At 44.6% G+C, this 23,746-nt stretch overlaps 1 protein-coding gene across 3 annotated transcripts in view; it reads left to right on the top strand.

Moving 5' to 3' along the window:
* The window catches only part of MICU3 (mitochondrial calcium uptake 3), a 177,725-nt gene that overhangs the window by 137,409 nt on the left and 16,570 nt on the right, over positions 1-23,746 (top strand). For all 3 annotated transcript variants that reach the window (XM_088478741.1, XM_088478742.1, XM_088478743.1), the window contains one exon: positions 2,184-2,355. In XM_088478741.1, the coding sequence (XP_088334867.1) occupies positions 2,184-2,355 (172 nt within the window). The remainder of the gene's footprint in view (positions 1-2,183; positions 2,356-23,746) is intronic.

The following is a 23,746-nucleotide window of genomic DNA, read 5'->3' on the forward strand; positions in this document are numbered from 1 at the left end:
GCAAATAGCAAACGGCTCTGAATCAGGCCCCATATCTGCTGCGTTACACCCGTATTGCAGACGATAGCTGCTGCGTTACACCCGTGTTACAGGCGATAGCTGCTGCGTTACACCCGTGTTACAGACGATATCTGCTGCGTTACACCCGTGTTACAGACGATAGCTGCTGCGTTACACCCGTGTTACAGGCGATATCTGCTACGTTACACCCATGTTACAGACCATATCTGCTGCGTTACACCCATGCTACAGACAATGGGCCTGATTCAGAGCCGTTCGCTATTTGTGGTCGTTCGTTCAAAAACAAGGGGTGGCTATTCAAATGATCCGTTCGCAAATTGCAGTCTGTTCCCACCTCTAAGTCTGAACGAGCGAGCAAAACATACGCTCGTTTTTTTGATAAAAACGCCCCCTGGCCGCACGCACCATACGTCATGTCCGCTATTTATTAGATTAATCGAGTACATCGTACAGCGTATGAACTGCTCGCTATTCTTGTGGTTGGTGTTTTCAACCGCTATTTTGCGAGCAGTTCTGAGTTAAAAAAAACCAAGTGACGTGGTCAATGACGCTGCTGTATTAATTATGCACTCCCTTAAAACGCCCGTTTTGACCTTTAAGCACGCCTGCGTTCGGATCTCCACTCCCCGTTTTCAAGCACCTTCCCCTGTTACCACCCACATACGCCTCATTCTGTCACTCAAAATAGCAGGCCCTCGCTATATTGCGTACCAACGATTTTCGGCCGCACTGACTGGTTCGCGCATGCGTACTAAAAACCGTACGCATGCGCAGATGTGCGAACATCGCTCGGAACGAGCGTACTGCCGCTAGCGAGTGGCTCTGAATGAGGGCCAATATCTGCTGCGTTACACCCATATTGCAGATGATAGCTGCTGCGTTACACCCGTATTGCAGACAATAGCTACTGCGTTACACCCGTGTTACAGACGATATCTGCGGTGTTACACCTGTAATAGCAGACAATAGCTACTGCGTTACACCCATGTTACAGGCGATATCTGCTGCGTTACACCCATGTTACAGGCGATATCTGCTGCGTTACATCGGTGTTACAGATGATTGCTGCTGCGTTACACCCATGTTACAGACAATATCTGCTGCGTTACACCCATGCTACAGACAATATCTGCTGCGTTACACCCATATTGCAGATGATAGCTGCTGCGTTACACCCGTATTGCAGACAATAGCTACTGCGTTACACCCGTGTTACAGACGATATCTGCTGTGTTACACCTGTAATAGCAGACAATAGCTACTGCATTACACCCGTGTTACAGGCGATATCTGCTGCGTTACACCCATGTTACAGGCGATATCTGCTGCGTTACATCGGTGTTACAGATGATTGCTGCTGCATTACATCAGTGTTACAGACGATATCTGCTGCGTTACACCCATGTTACAGATGATTGCTGCTGCATTACATCGGTGTTACAGACGATTGCTGCTGCATTACATCGATGTTACAGATGATTGCTGCTGCGTTACATCGGTGTTACAGATGATTGCTGCTGCGAATCATCGGTGTTACAGATGATTGCTGCTGCGTTACATCGGTGTTACAGATAATTGCTGCTGCGTTACATCGGTGCTACAGATGATTGCTGCTGCGTTACATCGGTGTTACAGATGATTGCTGCTGTGTTACAGACTTGTTCACTAGTCCCGATTAACCATATTTTTGGTCTTAATAACTATTCCCCTATAGGATGTGGTATGATATATTGACATTCATAATATCAGCATGAGAATGTCACCATGGTCATAATGTCGACATTTATCATGTTGACACTGAAGAAATGTCAAACTCAAATCTAAATAAAGCCTGCATGCAATAATAATACACATATTTACACCCTTTGCATAGCAACATGGTTTGTTCCAGGTACAAAGTTACTTGCTCTTTTTGCTTTTCTCCCACCTCAGGATCAGGACCTTTCCCCGACTTGTACGTGTGAACTGCCGTGTTTAGATATTTTTTTATCCCCATAGGAAAATATAGTATAGACCTGCAGTATACACTTTTTTGTCACATCATATTTAATGTGTTTGGTAATATCTGATGATATGTACTTTCCTCTTTTTGATCTCAACCGTTTCAAATGAAAATAATTGACAGAGAAAAGTGAGTTAATCCTGTTATGTTTCCATATTAGGTTCATGGATAACCTCCAGACTGAAGTGCTGGAGATTGAGTTCCTTTCCTACTCTAAAGGCATGAACACCATCAGTGAGGAAGACTTCGCCCACATTCTTCTACGGTACACAAATGTGGAAAACACATCAAGCTGCCTGGAGAGCGTGCGTTACCGGATGCCTGAAGAGAAGGTGATTACTGTCACCAGGTCACCAGTGTATGACCATTATTTCACCTTACAATTAATTGTAAATAAGGGGCTAAAAATGTGCATCCTTTACTTGGCTATTCAGTACAATTTAACAAATGAACATTTGAAAAAATATACTAAAATGTGTAACCACAAAATTAGTTTGGCGTTGGTCTATGTCAGTACACTGTGTGGTTAGTGATAAGTGGTTATTACGGGCTCATTATAAAGGAATATTTGTGATATAGGCGTCTGCTCTCTAGACCAGTTCACAAAATTGTTGTTGCTATTTTAAGCAAAAAGTCATGTGAGATTAGTTAGAGGGTACAAACAGTGATTTGTAATTTAACTTTGCTGCTATGTACTTTATGACCTGTGGATAGGCTCACTATGACCTATTAGACAAGTTGCTGTTTTGGTTTTTTTTAACAAATCTGCATGCTGAATATTTTATTATGGACAAGATTTTGGTGATTTGTGTCAAGTCCTTATTTGGAATCCACAACATTACCAATATTAATATTATTGTCATTTTTTTTATATAGCAATACCAATTACGCAGCACTGTACAGAGAATGTTTATCACTCACATCTGTCCATGACTCAGGAGCGTACAATCTAAATTCTCTCGCATACAAGTACACACACACACACACACACACACACAGTATACATTTTAGTCAACAGCTATGTAACCTACTAGTTTGTCTTTGGAGTGTGGGAGGAAAGCGGAGTACCTGGAGGAAAGCCAAGCAAACATGGAGAGAGCATACAAACTATACACATATAGGAACCTGATCAGGAATAGAACCTATGACCCCATTGCTATGAGGAAGCAGTTCTAACTACTGTGTCACCTTGCTGTGCACAAATCCAATATATATACCTAAATGTTATATGTTTTACATATTCTGCCCAAGGGGTAATAATATGCAATAGTTATCCAATATGTACATAAAGTAGATAATACAGAGTTGAACCTAAGTCAGTTTTGCATCTATTAGCTCTGTGCATGGTCCGGTGCGGAGACACAATGGGTGATGCACGCAACTCAGTCACATCTATATTTGCAGCTGAAGCGTAACTGGGTGGTAACAGGATGTGCGCACGTAGGTGTAGTGCAGAGAGGGAGTGTAAACGGAATGGAGTTCTGTGTATGCATTAATATGCTGCTTTTCATAAAGGTCGTGTGCACCAGGGATCAGGCTGGTGGGATGGATTTGTGATGTCAATAGTCATTATATCGACAGTGACTATGGGCCTGATTCAGAGATGCGTTATGTCGATATGAGAATGTTGATATGGTCAAAATTTCTGCATGCCGTATGTTGACACGCTTAGCATGTCCACAGTGACCATATAGATATTCATCATGGCTACATGGATGTCATGTTGACATGATAGAATGTTGAGCTAACGTCCCTGGTTGCCAGCGATTACTCACCTGGTCCGGGCAGCAGTGGCACCTCCAGCATCTTCCTCCGCGTCCTGGCTGTCATGTGACCATCATTTCGGACGAACTGATCTGATTCGCCAGCGTTCCAGTAAATATACCCACCTAACCCTGACCTGTCTTCCCCCACCTGCAGCCTATCCCTAACCCTCCCTGTGGCAACTACCCGTCAGCATTCAGAGAATGTCACCATTTCACATGGTGACATTTCAGATGCCGACATTGTGAGCATGTTGAAATTCTGAGAATGTCGACCTGTTGTCTTTCGACATGTTGAACCATGTGGACACAGTGGTGTCATCATGGTAAATGTCGACCATGTGACTGGATACCACTGGTGCCGGCATTGTGGTGTCAATATAGTCACTGTCCACATTCTGTGGACATGCTGACTACTGTACAGCATGGGCTGGTGCAAGTGACAATGATGACGGCTATGAAACCAAGCATGTGGCTAGGGGCAGAGAGATGTGCACAACTCTGCGTATGGGTGAATGTATTCATTTAGTTCCGTGCACGCAGAGTAGGAGCCATTCCAGCTGATTTGTCAGCCTGCACTTGGAGTCACTTGAATCCATTGAGATTGTCATTTCAAGCAATTGTGTAGATTTGCTAATCTGCTCTGAACTTATTGTTATGAAAGCAGAGGTAACGTTATCTTTGTTTCCAATGTCTTAATGCATGTGCTATATAGGAAGGACACTTGTTATGTTATTAGTTGGTCTAGGGGCAAAGATCACAGTAGTTGACCCCATTCCCGTACTCAGGGCCTGATCCACTACGGTTCGCAGCTGCGATTACGCACGCATGTCTGCTACGATAATATACTAATGACTGCAATCGCAAAGCTAGTATAGAGATGCCCAGAGCCAGCATGGAGACGCTCACTACCGATTTCGGACATCTGTAATACCTTGCAGTCCTACGTATACATTGTGAACATCGAGTAACATCGGCCCCTTACGCACAATTACAACAGGTCTGACCTTACTCAGAAATTGCTAACCTCGTCGCACACAGTGAGTACACATGCTGCGTATGTCGTCGCAGTGGCTAATTTATGCAAGCCCATGCAACGGTATTCAAATGGACAGGCACGCCTGCATTTCTCCTGCCCTCCCCTGTCACCACCCCCAGAGGCTGACCTGACGTCACTCACTCTGCGATGGCTTTGTATCTGCGTAGGTGATTGAAGAGCCAGTGAAGCCAGTGACATGTATAGAGTTGTGGAGTACATGTGATCTAAGAGTATGCCACTGCATTTTGTGGTAAGTTGGGGTCTGAGAGCTTGTGGGGAAATGATGGATCCAGTGCTGGGTCTGAATGGATGTGGAAGGTCTAAGGTGCATACAGATGTAGGCACGCTCATCATTGCTGCAATTACGCCATACAGTCGCACCATAAAAATAGCGCAGGTTGGCAGGTTAAGGCGTACTAAGGTGCACTAAGGCGCAAGAGGATCCACAGCATGCAATTACACAGCTTCACCACTGGGTGGTGATTGCTCCACTAATGAAAACTACAGCACAGTGCTGAATAGCAGCGGATGGATATGATAAAGAATACGAGCGCCATTTTCTGCAGTGCGCTCACACAATGCTTGACATGCCTTACAGACAAATGCCGGGCCCCAGGATCGCTTTATAAAGTCATCAGCGCCCGAACTAAAGATGTCAACTTAGAAAAAGATCTGCTCGCATTGAGCTGTCTCTGCCTGGGAAACGCACGCGGGCAATAACAGTGGAAAGCACAATGTACAGTTGGGACACACAGCAGCACTACTGTCTTAAGAAAAAAAATAAAAAACCTTGGCATTCACTGACATCACTATGTCACTGCAGGTGATCATCACCTGCCTCTGTAGCTAACTTGGCCTAGTAGTATCGCCAATGATTACCATGCCCTTTCCCTAGTGTTTGATTCCCGCAAAGGACGCAATGTGTACACTTTTGAAAAACTGTGTAGAATTCTGCACTGTTATTAATTTTACCCTGGATACACTTTACTGTATGTTTTACACTGCAAGTCTAATGTTATTACACATGGGCCTACAAGCGCTGAAGTTGATATCTTCATTTCGGGCGCTGATGACTTGATAAAGCGATCCTGGGGCCCGGCATTCATCTGTAAGGTACGTCAAGCATTGTGTGAGCGCACTGCAGAAAATGACGCTCGGCGCTTGTAAGACCATGTGTAATCTGAGAGGCGTGGTCATTCCCCCTCCTAGAAACAAATAATGGAAAATACTATGTATGGCACTGCAAAGGGGTACTTAGTACCCAATCTAGGCGCCCTTGTAGATACGGCTATGAAACCCTGCGTAAGGGCAAATAACTGCATACTGGGCCTGATTCAGAGCCGCTCGCTCTGAATCAGGGCCGGGCTTTTTTTTTTTGGAGCGGCCTCTTGACCGCTCGCATAGCTCTGGGTGACCACCCACAGCTATTGCGAGCGGCCAGGATGATGGTCGCGATGGTCAAGACCATCGCGACCATCGGGCTTGCGACAAGACCCTTGTGGTAGGGTCTGGCACATCGCAAGCCCCAGAGAGCTTTCGGCTCTAACAGAGCCGGAAGCTCTCCACTGACATCACTTGTGATGTCAGTGGGGCCGCCCCCAAATGGCAGGCGTTCTCATGGGAACTCCTCCGTTTGGGCAGCCACCCCCCCCCGGCCCGCCAACCAAACGGGGCGAGCTGTCACTCAACATCGACAGCTCGCCCCCTTTGGTGCGAGACCCGGAGCGACGGAGTGCCTGTCGCTAGCCGGGTCTCGCGCATACGCACGAAGGAAGCCGGCTCCGTCGTGCACATTCGCTGTGGGCCACCATTGACCCGGTTGCGAGCCCTCGGCGCTTGCGACTGGGTCTGAATCAGGCCCTCAGTTCCTGCACGCAATGCAGGAACAGCTAAATTAGCCGTAATGTGAGGGTTAGAGACAAACCATATGAAACTAATACTAAAATGAATATTGAATGAATATTGCTCAAAGTTTTCAAATGTAAGTGAAATATTATTTTGTGGATTTTGGTATGGGATTACCTCTTCATACCCAGATATGTTTCATACTTTTGTGACCGCAACAAATTTCAGTTTTCTGAAATGTTGGCTATAATTTATCTGCTTTGTGTTCCTTAGTGATTTATTGTCAACATTGACAGATTTGATAGTTTGTTTAGCCCAGTCAGAACAACAGCTTACATGGGCCATCTATGCTGACAGGCAGGGAGATGTGAGGCAGACCTCCCTGGAAGCCACATGGGCTCCGCTACACTCAATGCAATCTCTGATGATGACACTATTCTGACATCACATGACTTCCTCAGCATGGATGTGTGGGCCTCCTGTTTTCATCTGTGCGTAGCATTTACTCTGCACACTACACAGCGATCAGGTGGCCGGGAGATGTAGGGGACACTTACTTTATTCCAGATGGTCACTGACAGTCAGGATCCATTCATGAAAACGGGATCTAGAGTGTGAAGTCCCCTTATTGTGGCACAGTTTATAAATGGAACCACAAATCCCACCGACCTCTGGCAAAAATATAACACTGAGTGCCAGGAACGAGTTAAAGCATGTGGCTCATATGGGTTGAGATTGAAATAGGGGCCTGATTCAGAGCCGCTCGTAAGCAGCAGTACGCTCGTAGCGTTCCGATGTTGTGAAACCACGCATGCGCCGGTGTTACACTGCGCATGTGCGTACGGCTGATTGCAAGCTTTTTTTAAGACGTTCATCGAATAGCGAACAGGAAGTGACATGTCAAATGTGATTGACAGAACAGCCCATTTTTGGGCGGTGACGGGGGTGGAGATGCGAAAACGCAGGCGTGGCGAGGCATTTTGTGGGCGTCCCTAAATTATCTCATGCGAACGGCAAATGTGATCGGAACAAATCATACGTCACTGTCTGATCCACTTTGCGTTCAAACTGCTCGCACAGCTTGTGGTCTGGTATACTCTACCACAATGTCGATGGTCTCGTCCTCCTTCCCGTGCCTCTTCGATGTTTTTTCGATTTATCATTTCATGCCAGAAAAGCAATAAACTTAGAATTGAAAACAAGCTTGTAATGTGTTTAGCAACTAGTTTTTTTTTAGTAGCACAAAACCGTACGCAGGTGAAGTACTCAGCTGCTAATTTCTGGCTTAGACAATCAATTAGCGTCCCAATTTTTCATTTTTTTTTTTTATTTGTTTTTTTGTTTTTGTTTTGTGTTATTGCAACAATATTGGCATCATGTTTGTGTTTTAGCAACATTTTTAATGGTCCCGGAAATTTCTTATCCATTTGGTTTGGGCAAAGTGTTCCTTTAAACTCCTAAATGGTTTTTAACCCTTTGGAATCTGTTTTGTTTTTTTTTCTTTTTTGGGGCCGGGATTACCTAAAAACCATATTGAGAATAATGTCACATTACAGTGGAGCAGATTTTGAATTGTTTTTATTTTTTACACACATTTTTATATTTTCATGTGCCTTTTCCAGTTTGCATGTCTGGCTTACAGCAATAATTGTGCCAAAAAATGAAAACACAAAATTAGTGGTATTTTGCAAAAATAAAATAACACACATTAAAAACAATTCACAAGAAAGGAGAGGGAAGTTTGGCCCTTAAGGAATATGGGGCAAGCACAGAAGGATTGTGGGAAAATTAGCCAGTGCTGTCATCGCTTTTTGCCCCGTTTGGCTGGAGTAGGGTGGGAGCCTGAACGGGTCCGGGATGTCCTTTGGCTGGCCTCTCCAGAGGCAGATGTTGGGGCCTCTGGAGTAGGCAGAGGGCTAGGCACATTTGGAGGGATGGCTGTTGTTGTGCCAGAGGTGGAGGATCCTGATGTTCCGGCAGGAAGGGAGGGCGGCTCCACCATGTGCTGGCGAACGAGCTGCTCCAGGGCATTGGCAATTCGGATGTTGGCCCTGGTATTTTCTGCCAGGGCCTGACCAATGGTCACGTTGGCCGCAGCATTTTGCTCCATGGCCTCCGCCACCCGTAGCAGACTGGCGTCTATCCTCAGCAGAATCTCCGTGTGGTGATCCGATTTAAAATTGAGATCCGTGAGGAGGGCGATTGCCCTGGACTGGCTTCTGCAGGGTCCCCAGCCGGATCTACTGCTTCCTCCCCTGCAGAGCCAGCAGAAATTCTGCGGCCAAGGCTCCCCTCTGGAGCAGACTCATCCGCCTGTGTCTCTGTGCGAAAAATGAGAAAAGAGTAACATTAGAATCTCCATATTGTCACAAACACATTTCTGAGTTGGTAACATAACAACATTTACCTGGGACAACATGAGGAGCCGCAAAGTCTGGCATGTCCGTATCCTAGTTGGACACTCCAAACACCTCCTCATACTGCACACACCCCTGTGCCAGCTCTTCCAAGTCATTCAGCTCCAATGACACAGGGGTGGGACCCCCACCTGTCCCCCTTGCATGCCTAGCCCTCTCTGCCAGTTTTTGTGTCAGCCAATATTTATAATCGGTCCATCTGTGGGTGAAAAAGTTGGCATTATTCCTGCAGTATTTGGCCCTGTAACCACTTTTTCAAAAAATTTCGTTTTTACGTACCGGCGTTTGACATCCCGGGGTAGACGTTCAAACTCACCCACCCTATTGACAGCACTGGCTATCTCATCCCACATTTTCCACTTCTGGCTTGCACCCATATTCCGATCTGCCTGTGGCAGGATGTCAACACACATTTGGACCAAAACCTCCATCTCCTTTCTTGTGAATTGTGGCTGCCTTTTTTTTTGGCTTCTTTTGTGGGCCTACTCGGCCCAGCAGCCTCTTCCATGGCATCCTCAACACCTTTTTGCCAAAACATTGATTAAATTTAGATGTTCAGTTTTCACTAAATTCTGGTTCTAATAAATCATTTAAGCCAAAAGATTCAAATACTTACCGGGCGCCTCTTGGCCATTGTTTTGCTGCTCTGTAGCCATTTTGAGAACACCAACTTGAACTACAGCAGACCGTTTTGATTTTTCCGTGACGTATTTATACATGCGTCCGTATTATTCGTCCGCATCATTGATTGTGCGCTGCTATGATCCGTCCTTAATTGGAGCGGGAAAATAAAGACTATTTATTGCTTTGGGCGACTCGAGTCGAGGTGGCGGGTGATGATTGTTGGAGGTTTCGTGTGTAGTAGTGGATTGTTGGCGGGATTAGTGGATTGAGGCGGGTTTTTGGAGTCGGAGTTGGTTGTTGTTGTTTTTTCCTTAGTTTCCGTTCGCTTTTTTTTATTTCGGTTATTTTCTTTGTCGGTTATTTTTGGAGTAAGTATTTTTTACTACTCCTTTAAAAAATAAGGGATCGACAAACCAAATGTTCTTATTTTTTAATTAATATTTACTTTTTTACAGTTATTTTGGCTGGGCCCCATTGAAGTTTTTGGACTGTGACTTCTTAGTCGAATTTCTGTAAGTTTATCTTTTTTCCTGATTTTCCAATTTTGATGTGTTGGTTTGCGCATATATTTTGGACATTACTGTTTTATTTCTAAGTTTAACAATCATGTATTAACACTAAATATAGCATAATGTTTAGCCAAATATATTTCCTTTGTTTATCCCTTAAAAATGCGAACTATTTAGCGCTCTAATGTTTCCTTATTCCCCATGTAAAAATGCGAACTATTTAGCGCACTAATGTTTCCTTATTCCCCATGTAAAAATGTGAACGATTTAGCGCACTAATGTTTCCTTATTCCCCATGTAAAAATGTGAACTATTTAGCGCACTAATGTTTCCTTATTCCCCATGTAAAAATGCGAACGATTTAGCGCCTGAATGATTTTTAGATTATAAATTTGGGCATTTTTGTTTGTCCACTCAATGTAGGGTGCATTTTCCAAATAATGTCTGCTCCACCCTATCTTTGAACGCATTTAGCCAAATTGTAAAAATTCAAACAACATGAATACGAATTTCTAATTTTGAACTGTAGGTTGTTGCACTCATGACAATACCCCGGCATGTAAGCATCTTTGGATTTTGCGGGAAAGATAAGTATTTTTTTTAAAGTTCATTTTCAACAAACATTAACTACCTGGCTTACCATTTCAGGTTGATGTTGGTCGTCTTATTTTGGCTATGCTTCCGGAACCCGACCAACCTCAACCTCGTCCCAGGCGTAGGCATCGTAGGCGTGCAAGGCCCAAGATATATAGAACACGTGTCACCCTTTTTGGAATGCCCGAGATGAGGTTTTAAGACGATACCGTCTTCCTCCACAAATCATCATAGACACTCTCTCATTAATAGAGAGTGATCTGGAGCGGCAAATTGACAGTCCTACAGCAATACCACCACTTACGCAATTAATGGCGTTGTTACATTTCTGTGCCTCAGGATCCTTTCAAACCACGGTGGGAATAGTGGCCGGAATCTCCCAATCCTCCTTTTCAAGGATCCTGAGGGCAGTGATGGAGGCCCTTTTCAAGCACCTCCATCATTTTATTAACATGCCATTGGATATGGGTTCCCTTAGTGTGGCGAAGGCCAATTTTTACCAAATAGCTGGCTTCCCACACATCATAGGGGTTGTGGATGGTACTCACATACCACTTCAGCCTCCAGCACGGCTGGAGGCAATTTTTAGGAGCCGCAAGCACTATCACTCACTGAATGTAATGGTGGTATGTGATGCCTCCCTCCAGATCCTGTCCCTGAATGCAAAATTACCCGGGAGTGCACATGAATCATTCGTCATCCGGCAATCAGGGATTTGGCATAAATTAGACAACCTACAAGCTGGTGATGCGTGGCTTCTGGGTAAGTGGAGCCCTTTAGTTGAAACCAATGCAAAGCTTGATACACAGTGATCCTGATTGTTGTATTTTTTTTTTCACAGGAGACAGTGGCTACCCTTACACGCCCTGGCTGCTCACTCCTTATTTGGCTCCCACACCAGGGCTACAAAGTGAGTATAATTCCGCACTTACAGCCACCAGGCAGGTGGTGGAGTGCTGTATCGGCCTTTTAAAAGGCCGATTCAGATGCCTCCACCGCTCTGGTGGCGAACTCATGTATTTGCTGGCTATGGTTTCGAAAATTGTGGTCCTGTGTGGGATCTTTCACAACATCGCCATAAGGAGTGGTGTCCCAATGCAGCCAGAGGATGCCTTACCTGAGGATGGCCCCCCCGAGGTTGGTCGGTGGTCAGTATGTAGGGGGCCATACGCGATGATGTGGTGGCCCGATTTTTCAGGTAATTATTGACAAACATTTACTTAATTGTTCCAATGTCTACATGTACGATTGTAATGTGTCTTTTTAATCTTGTTTTTTTTTTTTTTTCTTGTCTTCCTTTTCAAACCATGTAAAAACGATGCCTACTACCTGATCCACTAAATTGTCTACATGTGGCCACATTGGAACTAACTTGTTGAAAAATTATTTCATCGCCTCATTTGTGGATTCATGTTGGCCTGCTACTTATTTCATCAGTTCTTGAGTGTTTTTTTTTTTTTGGAGTTTGGTGTAGGTTGTTTTTTGTAGTGTGTTTTCACTGTGTGAATTGCTTGTCACAATTCACTTTCTGTTTGTGTTTGCTGTGTATTAAAGTTTTCTTTTCCGTTAAAAAGACTGTTTATTTACACCTTACAAGCACGTGTAACCTGGCTCAAAAAATGCCACCTTTCATAATGCCGAATCCTGTAATGTGTGAAATGGTTAAGTCTTTGAACATGCTTTGTGGCTTAGAAAAAACAACAAAGGTATTAGGGTGAATCAGTAGTTTCTAAAAAATAGACCTAAGCAGGTTTCAGTTTCTATTTACATTACCCACCACAAGAAAAACAACAAACTGTTGGTTTTTCAACCAACCTATTGGTATGGTGAGGTGTTTAATGTGGCAGCTTACATACTTTCTAGCGCTTTGTACAATCTAATTTACCTTACTTTAAAGAACATGACCAAATAGTGGACTTCTGGAAGGTTAAACAATGTAATGTTTTCAGGCAAGAAATGAGACTCGTTAACATACAACGCTATTTTATTTTACAAATAATACAAAACAGAATTAACCCCCCAAAAAAAAATCAGCTCTGAAGGAGCGCCGCCATGTGGTCCAGGACCACTAGCATGGCAATGACGTGGCCACGCAAGGCGGCCAAGCCCTCCTGCATACCATGCATCTGCCTCTGGTCCTCTGTTGGTATAAAAAAAAAGGGATCCTTAATGAAATTACACCTTACATTATAAGTTTAATAAACAAACTAAACAAAAAAATCTAGTTGCAAACAAGATCCAGTTTTGCCGAAAATAAACAAGTACTGGCAAATGCGAAGATGGTATCAATACTAAATTATAAATGAACACACAAAAAGGCGAGCCAAAAAGGACGAAGTACCCTTGTTAGGGTAAACCAAAAATCCCTAAGAATGTGTGATATGTATCAGTGGAATATAACCAAGACATTGTATATCCTATTCAAAATTTATTTTTACAACAAAAGAAAGGGAAACATACCGGTCATTGGGCTTGATGGTCTTGGAGCCCCTCCATCCTCCTCCTCCTCGGAGGTGGGCCAGTGCTGGTGGGTTGAGGGAGGGGAGATGGCGGAAAGGGTTGACGGGGCGGAAAATCGAGGGGGTGGTGGAGGGGAGGGGGAAGAAAAGAGAGGGGGTGGTGGAGGGGAGGGGGAAGAAAAGAGAGGGGGGGTTGGAGGGGAGGGGGAATTTTTGGGGGGATGCAAATTGGGAGAGGGAGGGGACTCAGCTATTGGCCGGCCAGAGGTGGAGGGGGAATTGGGGGAAGGTTGGGGAGATGGGCTGGGACTGGTCGTCGGCGTCAGGGGCCGAGCCCGGCGACGAACTCTGCGGCGAGGCCGGCTTCTGCGTTCAGCCCCTAAATGATTAATGAAAAATGTTTTGGTTTTTTTTTTGGAGGGGGGGGGGGTGGAACACAAATTTGCAAGACAAAAAAATTACAAACATTCCAAAAAAGGAAAACATGCACACACAGACATGTCCAAAAAAACCAAACAGGGCTATACTGAAAACAAACATGCACACGCAGATAGGGCCGCAAAAACCAAACAGGGCTAGACTGAAAACAAACATGCACACGCAGATAGGGCCGCAATAAACAAACAGGGATATACTGGAAACAAGCACACGCAGATAGGGACGAAAACAAATCCAAAATAAATTAAAAAAAAACTTACTTGTAGCGATCCGCTGCCGAAAACATGCCAGCAAGCGGGGGGTGCGGCACCACAGATCCGACCACCTGCGCTCTAATTGGCCGATATTACGGCGTGAGCCGAAGGAGCGCATGTGGTGGCGAACCTCCGCATAGGCCAATCGCTTGGCCCGGTTGGTGATGGGGGGAGGCTGGCTGGTGATCCTCCGGTCCATGACCTCGGTGAGGATCAACAGCTCCCGTGTGGTAAATGCGGAGGCTCTCATGATGGCAATGATTTTTTTAACAACAAACAGTTTTAATAAAGGCCAGAGAAAACTTTTGATTGGCTAATATACTTTGTAAATTAACAGGAACCATTGTATTGGTTATTGGATGAGTCATGTGTCCTACAGGCTCCAAAATATAATGTGAGTTATGATAGGCTTCATGCAGTGACATGCGTAAGCTAATTTAAATAAAGAAATGAAAATCGGAAAAAAGGCCTATCATAAACACAGGAAAACAATAGGATAATTGGTTACAACATGTATTTTTGATAAAGTAAACCATTGGTGAAACCGTACGTATTCTGCGGGAAAAATGACACACACGGACAAGAATAAAGTTTATTGAAAATGAAAAAAGAAACGGATTGCAAACATGTGAAGAGCAATTAAGCTAATTAATATATTGATTGGCATGATACGATTAAAGTATGTATGCTGAATGAACGAGCAGGTAATCGAAATCTGACAGGCCCACTTCCGGTTTGGACTTGTGCGAGCGTTCCCTGCAACCAAATTTGGAGATGGACGGTCGCAATTTTGCTCGTTCGTTAGCTATAGGAGGGGTTGGGAGATTTTGGGGCGGAAGATTAGCTACGAGCGAACTTACGAGCGAGCGCTTGAATTTACATTTTCTCGCTTGTTCGTCGAACGAGCGATCAGCCACTTGCGTACGGCTCTGAATCAGGCCCTAAGTTCGCATTTAGCAAAATTGACTAGGGAGACGTAAGGGTTAGCCTTAAGGCCATTACGGTTGGACTTCTTTAGTTTTTACATTTATTTTATTTTGGATATTGTGGTACAGTCAGTACAAGAATAATAAATGCATAGCCATACTGTATATCAGTGCACTACCCATCTAGACATTATTTTTTATAAATTGATACATTGGGCTAAATTTATTAAGCGGTGGTTTTGGTGTCATTTAGAAACCGACGTCAATTGATGGCGGTTTCTATTTCTAATTGACAGCATTTACTAAAGGTCGGTTTTGATGTCTAAACTGAAACCCTCGTCGATCCCCGGCGGTTTCTAAACGACAACCCGCCGCGGTGTGTTCTATCTGGCAGTGGTTTGTATTCTATTTCACTGTGATTTCTGTTAAAACCAGTGCAGATTAGAATCTATTCTATTCATATTCATTTAATAGTGCTTTTATAGACAGAACATTCACCTGACACCATAGAAACAGAACACTGTGAAATAGAAGCTATTCTATTGATAGTCATTCATTTGTGCTACTCTATTTGTTATAGAAAGCAGACAACTATTTTTATCGTAGAAACAGACCACAATGGATTAGACACTATTCTATTCTTTTGCAGAAACAGTATTTACCTGACATCCTAAAAAACAGACATCCGGCTCCTGTCACTTTGTGAGTCTGTGAGGAGTGTTATACCCCTTTTACACCAGAGCAAAACCTAGGTTTTTGCTGGTCTACCCAGGTCACAGCTCAGTGTAAAATGGTCCCTGAAAAATGACCCGAGTCAAGTGACCCGGCAATCCAACCCAGGTAGCTACCAGGGTCGGACCCAGGATGGACCTGGGTAACGGCGCAACCTGGGTTATCTGACCCAAGTCATGCCTAAAATTAGCTGATTGGTGGTTGTGCAGCAGTCACCTCCCACTTTTTATGACCTCACAGTTTAGCAGGGCAGACCCAGGTTTAGTGTGACCGTGGCTGAGAATAACCCAGATCGATGGTGCTGTGTAAACGGTGTCTGACCTGGGTTGGAACCAAGGGCCGTATTCAATTTGAGGCAAAAAGTCCGTATTCAATTTGAGGCGAAAAGTCAGTTACCGCATGTTTTTGGCGGAAACTTTTTGCCGATGACGCCATTTTCGCCTGTTTGACTTTTACTCAGTATTCAATTTGAAAGACTTTCCGCCTAGGCGGAAAGCCAATGCAATGTGATAGGCGAAAAAGTATCGCCTATGAATGGGAGGCGGAAAAAAATGCAGAATTGGGGTGTAACGTTGCGGGAACCCCCATGCAGCCTTCAGACAGTCCCCCAAAGGTAATCTGTGTCAAAAATTAAAAAAAAAATACTTAAGAACACCCCAAAAAATGACTTTGAAAAAGGGGGCGAAAAAAAAATGTTGGGGTACAAACTTAAAAACTAGCGAACTTGACTCTGGGAGGGTCCCCAAGTATGCCCAAAGTATTTTTTTGATTGCAGGTGTTTGCGGCAGGTGGATTTTTTACGATTTTTCAACTGTATTAGAGCCCCTTATGCAATGCCCCCTGTATTAGAGCCCCTTTTGCAATGCCACTGTAGTTGTGCCCAATATGCAGTGCCCCCTGTATAAGAGCCCCTTATGCAATGCCCCCTTTATTAGAGCTCCTTATGCAATGCCCACTGTATTAGAGCCCCTTACGCAGTTACTCAGTAGTGTCCATTATGCAGTGCCCCTTATGCAGTGCCGCTAGTAATGCCCCTTATGCAGTGCCCCCAGTAGTGCTCCTTATTCAATGCCCGCTGTATTAGAGCCCCTTACATAGTGCCCCTAGTAGTGTCCATTATGCAGTGGCCCCTGCATAAGAGCCCCTTATGCTATGTCCCCTTTATAAGAGCTTCTTATGCAATGCCCCCTGTATTAGAGCCCCTTAGGCAGTGCCCCCATTAATGCCCCTAGTAATGCCCCATTAATGCCCCTTATGTTGTGCCCCCTGTAATGTCCCTAGTAGTGCTCCCAGTAATGCCCCTTATGCTGTGCCCCTCCAAGTATAGAACAGGCCCCACTTACCTCTCTCTTACTTACCTCTCTTCACACTGGCCGCTGGGCACTGGTCCCGTGTAGACGCCTGCCGCTCACTGGATCTAACTATCTCCAGCAGGGCAGGCTGCTCACATCACGGGTGACGTGGGTGACATCATGAACTGCATCACCGCTGGCCTCTGAAGCAATCAGAGGCTTCTCTGATCGCTTCAGAGACCAGCGTTCCAAGTTTAAACACAAATATTATGCGGCCCAGTCACTTCCGATCGCGGCAGGGGTGACTGGGAGGCATAATATATGTATTTGGGCCCACATGGTTGGGCCACATAAAATGCTTCTTTGGGATGCATGCGGGCCGCGAGTTTGACATGCCTGATCTACAGTATCCAGCCATCCAGCCTGCCATCCATAATAATGCCTTTGTCTTCCAAGACACCCTAAAATAAATGTATGAAGAGTGAAATAAAGTCGACTAAAGCCGCGTATCCACTACATCAGTGATTCCCAACCTCGGTCCTCAAGGCACACCAACAGTTCTGGTTTTAGTGATATCCATGCTTAAGCAGAGATGGTTAAATCAAAGTAACTGAGGTACTAATTAAGTCACCTGTGCTCAAGTGTGGCTATCCTTAAAACCTGGACTGTTAGTGTGCCTTGAGGACCGTGGTTGGGAACCCCCGCACTACATGATCTAATGAACGATGACATCGCCATCGTTCAGTCGTCCGGAATATCATGCAGTGGATATGTCGTCAACGACCAGCGATGCACGCTCCCGCTGGTCGTTGGCATCGCCCAAACCCACTGTCCAACCTCACAATATCGTCAGGTTGTGCAGGTTCGGGGATGAGGGAGGGTGCCGGCACTGAACGATATATCGTTCAGTGTGGGCTCAATGTCCACTGCACAATATAATGAACGATTGAACGATAACGATGTCGTTATTGTTCAATCGTTCATTATATCGTGTAGTGGATACGCAGCTTTAGGCTTCTCCTGAGATTAAACATGTAAAATACAGCCAGAGCTGCTGTTATAGTGACAGTGATGTTATAAAGAGGTGAGCTGACATATAATGGAATGCTTTGCAATTTCCTGCACAGAACAATTCATTTATTATTTTGTACTATTTTTCCCCTTTTATAGTGTGAGTTTGGTAGGTGTCATTGATGAGTGAGCTCATCTTATCTATTGCTAAAGAGAGAATTACAAAGAGCCCGGATTGGTTGAATGATTGCTTAGACCTTGTGTATCTCATTGGTTCATTGCCTGTGTAACAGATGTATTGTGAGGCTGATAACCGGGCAATAGAATTAACTATTGGCAGAAAAATGCCTCAGTGCAAACCAATAGAGCTGATGTTCCGATTAGTCCTTGAGGCGTGGGATGTTTTGGATCTCCTGCTTGTATTTGTGGTGGGATCAGGTTAATCCTTACTAAGGAAAACTTGCAAACAGTTTGTCTTTGCCTGGGATGGCTACACTTTGACAGTGTTGACAGTGCAGCCTTTGGAACTAGAAAATGTAAAGTGTACTTAGTACAAGACCTATTGTCACAGAGACTTTCATCTTCCTTCGTGGGCACAAGCTGAATGGCCTTTAATTGAGTAGTGTAAATAGTTTCTCATCTTTTCTCACCATATAAAAACAAGAATTGTTGTATCATTTAGGAAAGTATGTGAGACATACTATTTACTGGCTTTCACTCCCATTATAACATCTCATTGTTTTACTTGGCTGTTGTCCTGTAAGTACAACACTTGTTTTTGAAATGTTAATTATTAAGTATTGTTAGTTGATTACTTGTAATGACGTTATGTATACAGCTTATGTAGTACAGCAATGGATGGATAGATAGAAAGATAGATAGATTTTTTTTGTAGATGCCAACATGTCAAGCATGCTAGAGCAAACTGGCACTTGTAGTTCTCCAAGTGCCAGTATGCACTGGCAGCCATTAAGATCGGTCACGACAAGGCTCGCACGGACCTGTAATGCGTCAGTAAATTAAAATAGCATTTCCAATATTAATCAATATTTTCTATGGGGAAGGGGCCACATTTTTTGTGGGCCTGATTCCCTAAGGAATATAGGGCCTTATTCAGACCCGGGAGCAAGCGCTGAGCGCTCGCAACCGGGTCGATGTTTGCCCACTGGGCATGCGCACGTCGGAGCCGGCTCCGATGTGCGCATGCGTGAGACCCGGCTAGCGACGGGCGCTCCGTCGCTACGGGTCTCGCACCAAAGGGGGCGAGCTGTCGATGGTGATTGACAGCTCGCCCCGTTTGGGAGGCGGGCAGGGGGGGTGGCTGGCCAAACAGAGGCGTTCCCGACGGAACGCTTGCCGTTTGTGGGCGGCCCCACTGACATCAGCAATGATGTCAGTGAGGAGCTACCTGCTCGATCCGAGCAGGAAGCTCCCTGGGGCTTGCGCTTGCCGAGACCCAACCTTAGGGTCTCGTCGCAAGCCTCGATGGTCGTGATGGTCTTGACCATCGCGACCATCACCCTGGTTGGTCGCTAAGCTGTGGGTGGTAACCCACAGCTTAGCTAGCGACCAGGAGGCCGCACTAAAAAAAAGAAGCGGCCGCCCTCATTCAGAGAGAGCGATCGCTTCTTGCGACCGCCTCTGAATGAGGACCATAGTCCTATAGTGACTGGCCTAAAGTCCACACACTGTGTCCTCCCTGCTGTATTTGCTAGTAAAGCCTATTACGGATAGTGGAAATTTCAGGTTGACCCCATGTTCTTTGTCCCCCTGTTTTTCCACTACCAGCCTAGGCTCTTTGAAGGGACTCCCACACAATTTTTTATTTTTATTTATGTTTTCTTAGATAATTTTTTATACAAAAAGGCTACGTGTACCCTAGGGATCCATTCAACATTACGGGACTGGTGTTTTAAAGCTGAATGGGTTAGCTGACTGGTTCAATTTGGAAGGTCAAAGCAACCTTAAGTAAATACTGTTGGTTTGACCAGGCAGCGGATAACTTCATTTTCAAAGCTCCAAGATAACCAAAGCTTAGTAATAGTAGCCCTTCATGCCCATCACCATTATATTTTAATAAGTTTTATTATGAAAGCGTGACAGCAGAAGTGACAAATGAAGCACTTGTCTGGCTTATCTGACATGATGACTGTCCCTTGAATCATGAAATGGAAAATAGTGTACGCTCCTCATAACAAGAGTCTGTACAGAAATACTACACTCCTGCTTTTATCTATGGAAATGGTTCATGCGCTGTACCATTCAGATTCTACTCATGAAATGGACCTCTGCCAGGATTTATTATCAATCACTCCTAAACGTCGTAATGGCAAGCTGTACCTTCAGCCACTAAAAATGACATTCACTTTACTCCAGTGTATTTTGCTGTCTTATATTGTAATCTATTATGCTATATATATAGTATGTGGTTTCTGGATTTTGGTATATGAATTAAATTGATAACATATTGGGTCTATCGTTTCTTAGGCATAATGTTATCTTTAATTCATATTGACAGGTCCAGTATCAAAACGCCTTTGTTGAGTCTGGCTTGTGTAATGGTGCTAGAATGTAGAGGAGATGTTTGCTTACATGTTTACTGAGCATGTCTTTGTAGAGGAGATGTTTGCTTACATGTTTACTGAGCATGTCTTTCATGTAAGCAAACACTTTTCCGAAGCTGCCTTTCAAGTTTTCTTTTTTCCTGGCTCGTAAATGACGAAAATACCTGCTCAGCTAAACATCCGTCCCCATTCTTCCTTAACCCTTGTTGTTGGGTTCGGGAATAACAGCTTTTTTCCCTGTAGTCAGAGAGGAACATGGATCATAAAAATTGTAACACCCACCTGCAATATAGATGAAGGTAAACAGAGGCTTGCTCAATGTGTAGTAGGGTAAACATTTCCTTCTATAGCCATCGTCCCTCCTTTACAAACACCATGGCGGCTGTTTCCTTAGAATTTCTGGCCATGGCCATGTTTTTTTTGAAAAAATTTTTTTTTTTTTGTTGTTGAGCAAATGTACAGTACCACTTCCCATTTTGGTGTTTGTGGTACCACTTGTTATATTATATAAATGACAGTGTGTTCTAAATTATTTTTTTAGAGTTTTCTTTTGTCATCCCTGTTGCAATGCCATTAGTAAATACCTGTGTGTTGGTCAATCCCATCTGTCTTCTTCTTAGATGCACTTCTCCATGGATTTCTCAGCATCAGCACTACAATGTGGTAGCTGAGAACTTGTTGTCTTATCTTGATCATTTCCAGAGATTATTATTCATGTCTACATGTCGAAAAAAATCATGATTCTTAAATTAACAGTACATCAAAAGTGGCATTAATTACAGTCAATTCAGCATGACAGAAAACGTACCATGACATGTCCCTGTTCTGTAAGAGAAATGATCTCCACCTACGGTACTGATAAAATGACTTGGAGGCTCAGAAAAGAACATCATAATTCACAGCTCCCATAATACAATGCTGTAGATCCAAGCTGGGGAGGGGGTCGGAGAGGAATCATGCAGAGGAAGTTGGGGACATTTCTAAAAACTTTCGTACTGTAACAACAATTAACAACAATGCAGAAGACAAGTTACACCGCAGTCAGGATGCTGTTGCCAATGTCCTCACCCTCGGTGGAGATCATCATGCCAGAAATCAATGGCAACAGGCTCGAAACATGTAGTGTATCAATGTCACTTTTTTTAAATGCATAAGTCGTTAGGTGTCTGCTTGTTGTCACGTAAGCAAGAATTTAAGCAGAAATAAATAACTGTACACAAATGGCCTATATGTGTACTAATATTATTAGAATGTTGTGTCTGTCTGTTTGTTCCAAGTTGGCGCAAAAATTACTGAATCAAATTTAATGAAAACTAAAACAAAATGTATTGACATCATCAATGCAAGAGATAGGGGTGGCTCCATGCGCACGGCCGGTAAGGGGTGGGGGAGAGGTGTTTTGGGTCCGCGTTCACTTGAATAGGGTAGGCTACTTAGCAGTCTGTGCACAGGGCACACAGTGACATTGGTGTGAGTGGTGGGTGAATAGGATAGGCTACATAGCAGTATGTGCACAGGGCACACAGTGACATTGGTGTGAGTGGTGAGTGAATAGGATAGGCTACATAGCAGTATGTGCACAGGGCACACAGTGACATTGGTGTGAGTGGTGAGTGAATAGGATAGGCTACATAGCAGTCTGTGCACAGGGCACACAGTGACATTGGTGTGAGTGATGGGTGAATAGGATAGGCTACATAGCAGTCTGTGCACAGGGCACACAGTGACATTGGTGTGAGTGGTGGGTGAATAGGATAGGTTACATAGCAGTCTGTGCACAGGGCACACAGTGACATTTGTGTGAGTGGTGGGTGAATAGTAGAGGTTACATAGCAGTCTGTGCGCAGGGCACGCAGTGACATTGGTGTGAGTGGTGGGTGAATAGTAGAGGTTACATAGCAGTCTGTGCACAGGGCACACAGTGACATTGGTGTGAGTGGTGGGTGAATAGTAGAGGTTGCATAGCAGTCTGTGCACAGGGCACACAGTGACATTGGTGTGAGTGGTGGGTGAATAGGATAGGCTGCATAGCAGTCTGTGCACAGGGCACACAGTGACATTGGTGTGAGTGGTGGGTGAATAGGATAGGCTGCATAGCAGTCTGTGCACAGGGCACACAGTGACATTGGTGTGAGTGGTGGGTGAATAGGATAGGTTACATAGCAGTCTGTGCACAGGGCACACAGTGACATTGGTGTGAGTGGTGGGTGAATAGGATAGGCTACATAGCAGTCTCTGCACAGGGCACACAGTGACATTGGTGTGAGTGGTGGGTGAATAGGATAGGCTACATAGCAGTCTGTGCACGGGGCACACAGTGACATTGGTGTGAGTGGTGGGTGAATAGGATAGGCTACATAGCAATCTGTGCACAGGGCACACAGTGACATTGGTGTGAGTGGTGGGTGAATAGGATAGGCTACATAGCAATCTGTGCACAGGGCACACAGTGACATTGGTGTGAGTGGTGGGTGAATAGTATAGGCTACATAGCAGTCTGTGCACAGGGCACACAGTGACATTGGTGTGAGTAGTGAGTGAATAGCATAGGCTACATAGCAGTCTGTGCACAGGGCACACAGTGACATTGGTGTGAGTGGTGGGTGAATAGGATAGGCTACATAGCAATCTGTGCACAGGGCACACAGTGACATTGGTGTGAGTGGTGGGTGAATAGGATAGGCTACATAGCAATCTGTGCACAGGGCACACAGTGACATTGGTGTGAGTGGTGGGTGAATAGTATAGGCTACATAGCCGTCTGTGCACAGGGCACACAGTGACATTGGTGTGAGTAGTGAGTGAATAGCATAGGCTACATAGCAGTCTGTGCACGGGGCACACAGTGACATTGGTGTGAGTGGTGGGTGAATAGGATAGGCTACATAGCAATCTGTGCACAGGGCACACAGTGACATTGGTGTGAGTGGTGGGTGAATAGTATAGGCTACATAGCAGTCTGTGCACAGGGCACACAGTGACATTGGTGTGAGTAGTGAGTGAATAGGATAGGCTACATAGCAGTCTGTGCACGGGGCACACAGTGACATGGGTGTGAGTGGTGGGTGAAGGCACAGTCTGTATAGCGCTGCTGGTCACATGGGACATTTCAGCGACAGTGCCTCTCTGCAAAGCTATACAACTAGAATACCTCAAATAAAAAAAGTCATTACACCATCAAACCTACTTCCACTTAACACCGCCCACTTCATTAAGTGTAACTTTTATGAGGGGCAGAGGGTTTCTTTAATTACTG

Source organism: Taudactylus pleione, unplaced genomic scaffold (genome assembly GCF_031769625.1).
Source record: "Taudactylus pleione unplaced genomic scaffold, aTauple2 ptg000218l, whole genome shotgun sequence".
NCBI lineage: Eukaryota > Metazoa > Chordata > Amphibia > Anura > Myobatrachidae > Taudactylus > Taudactylus pleione.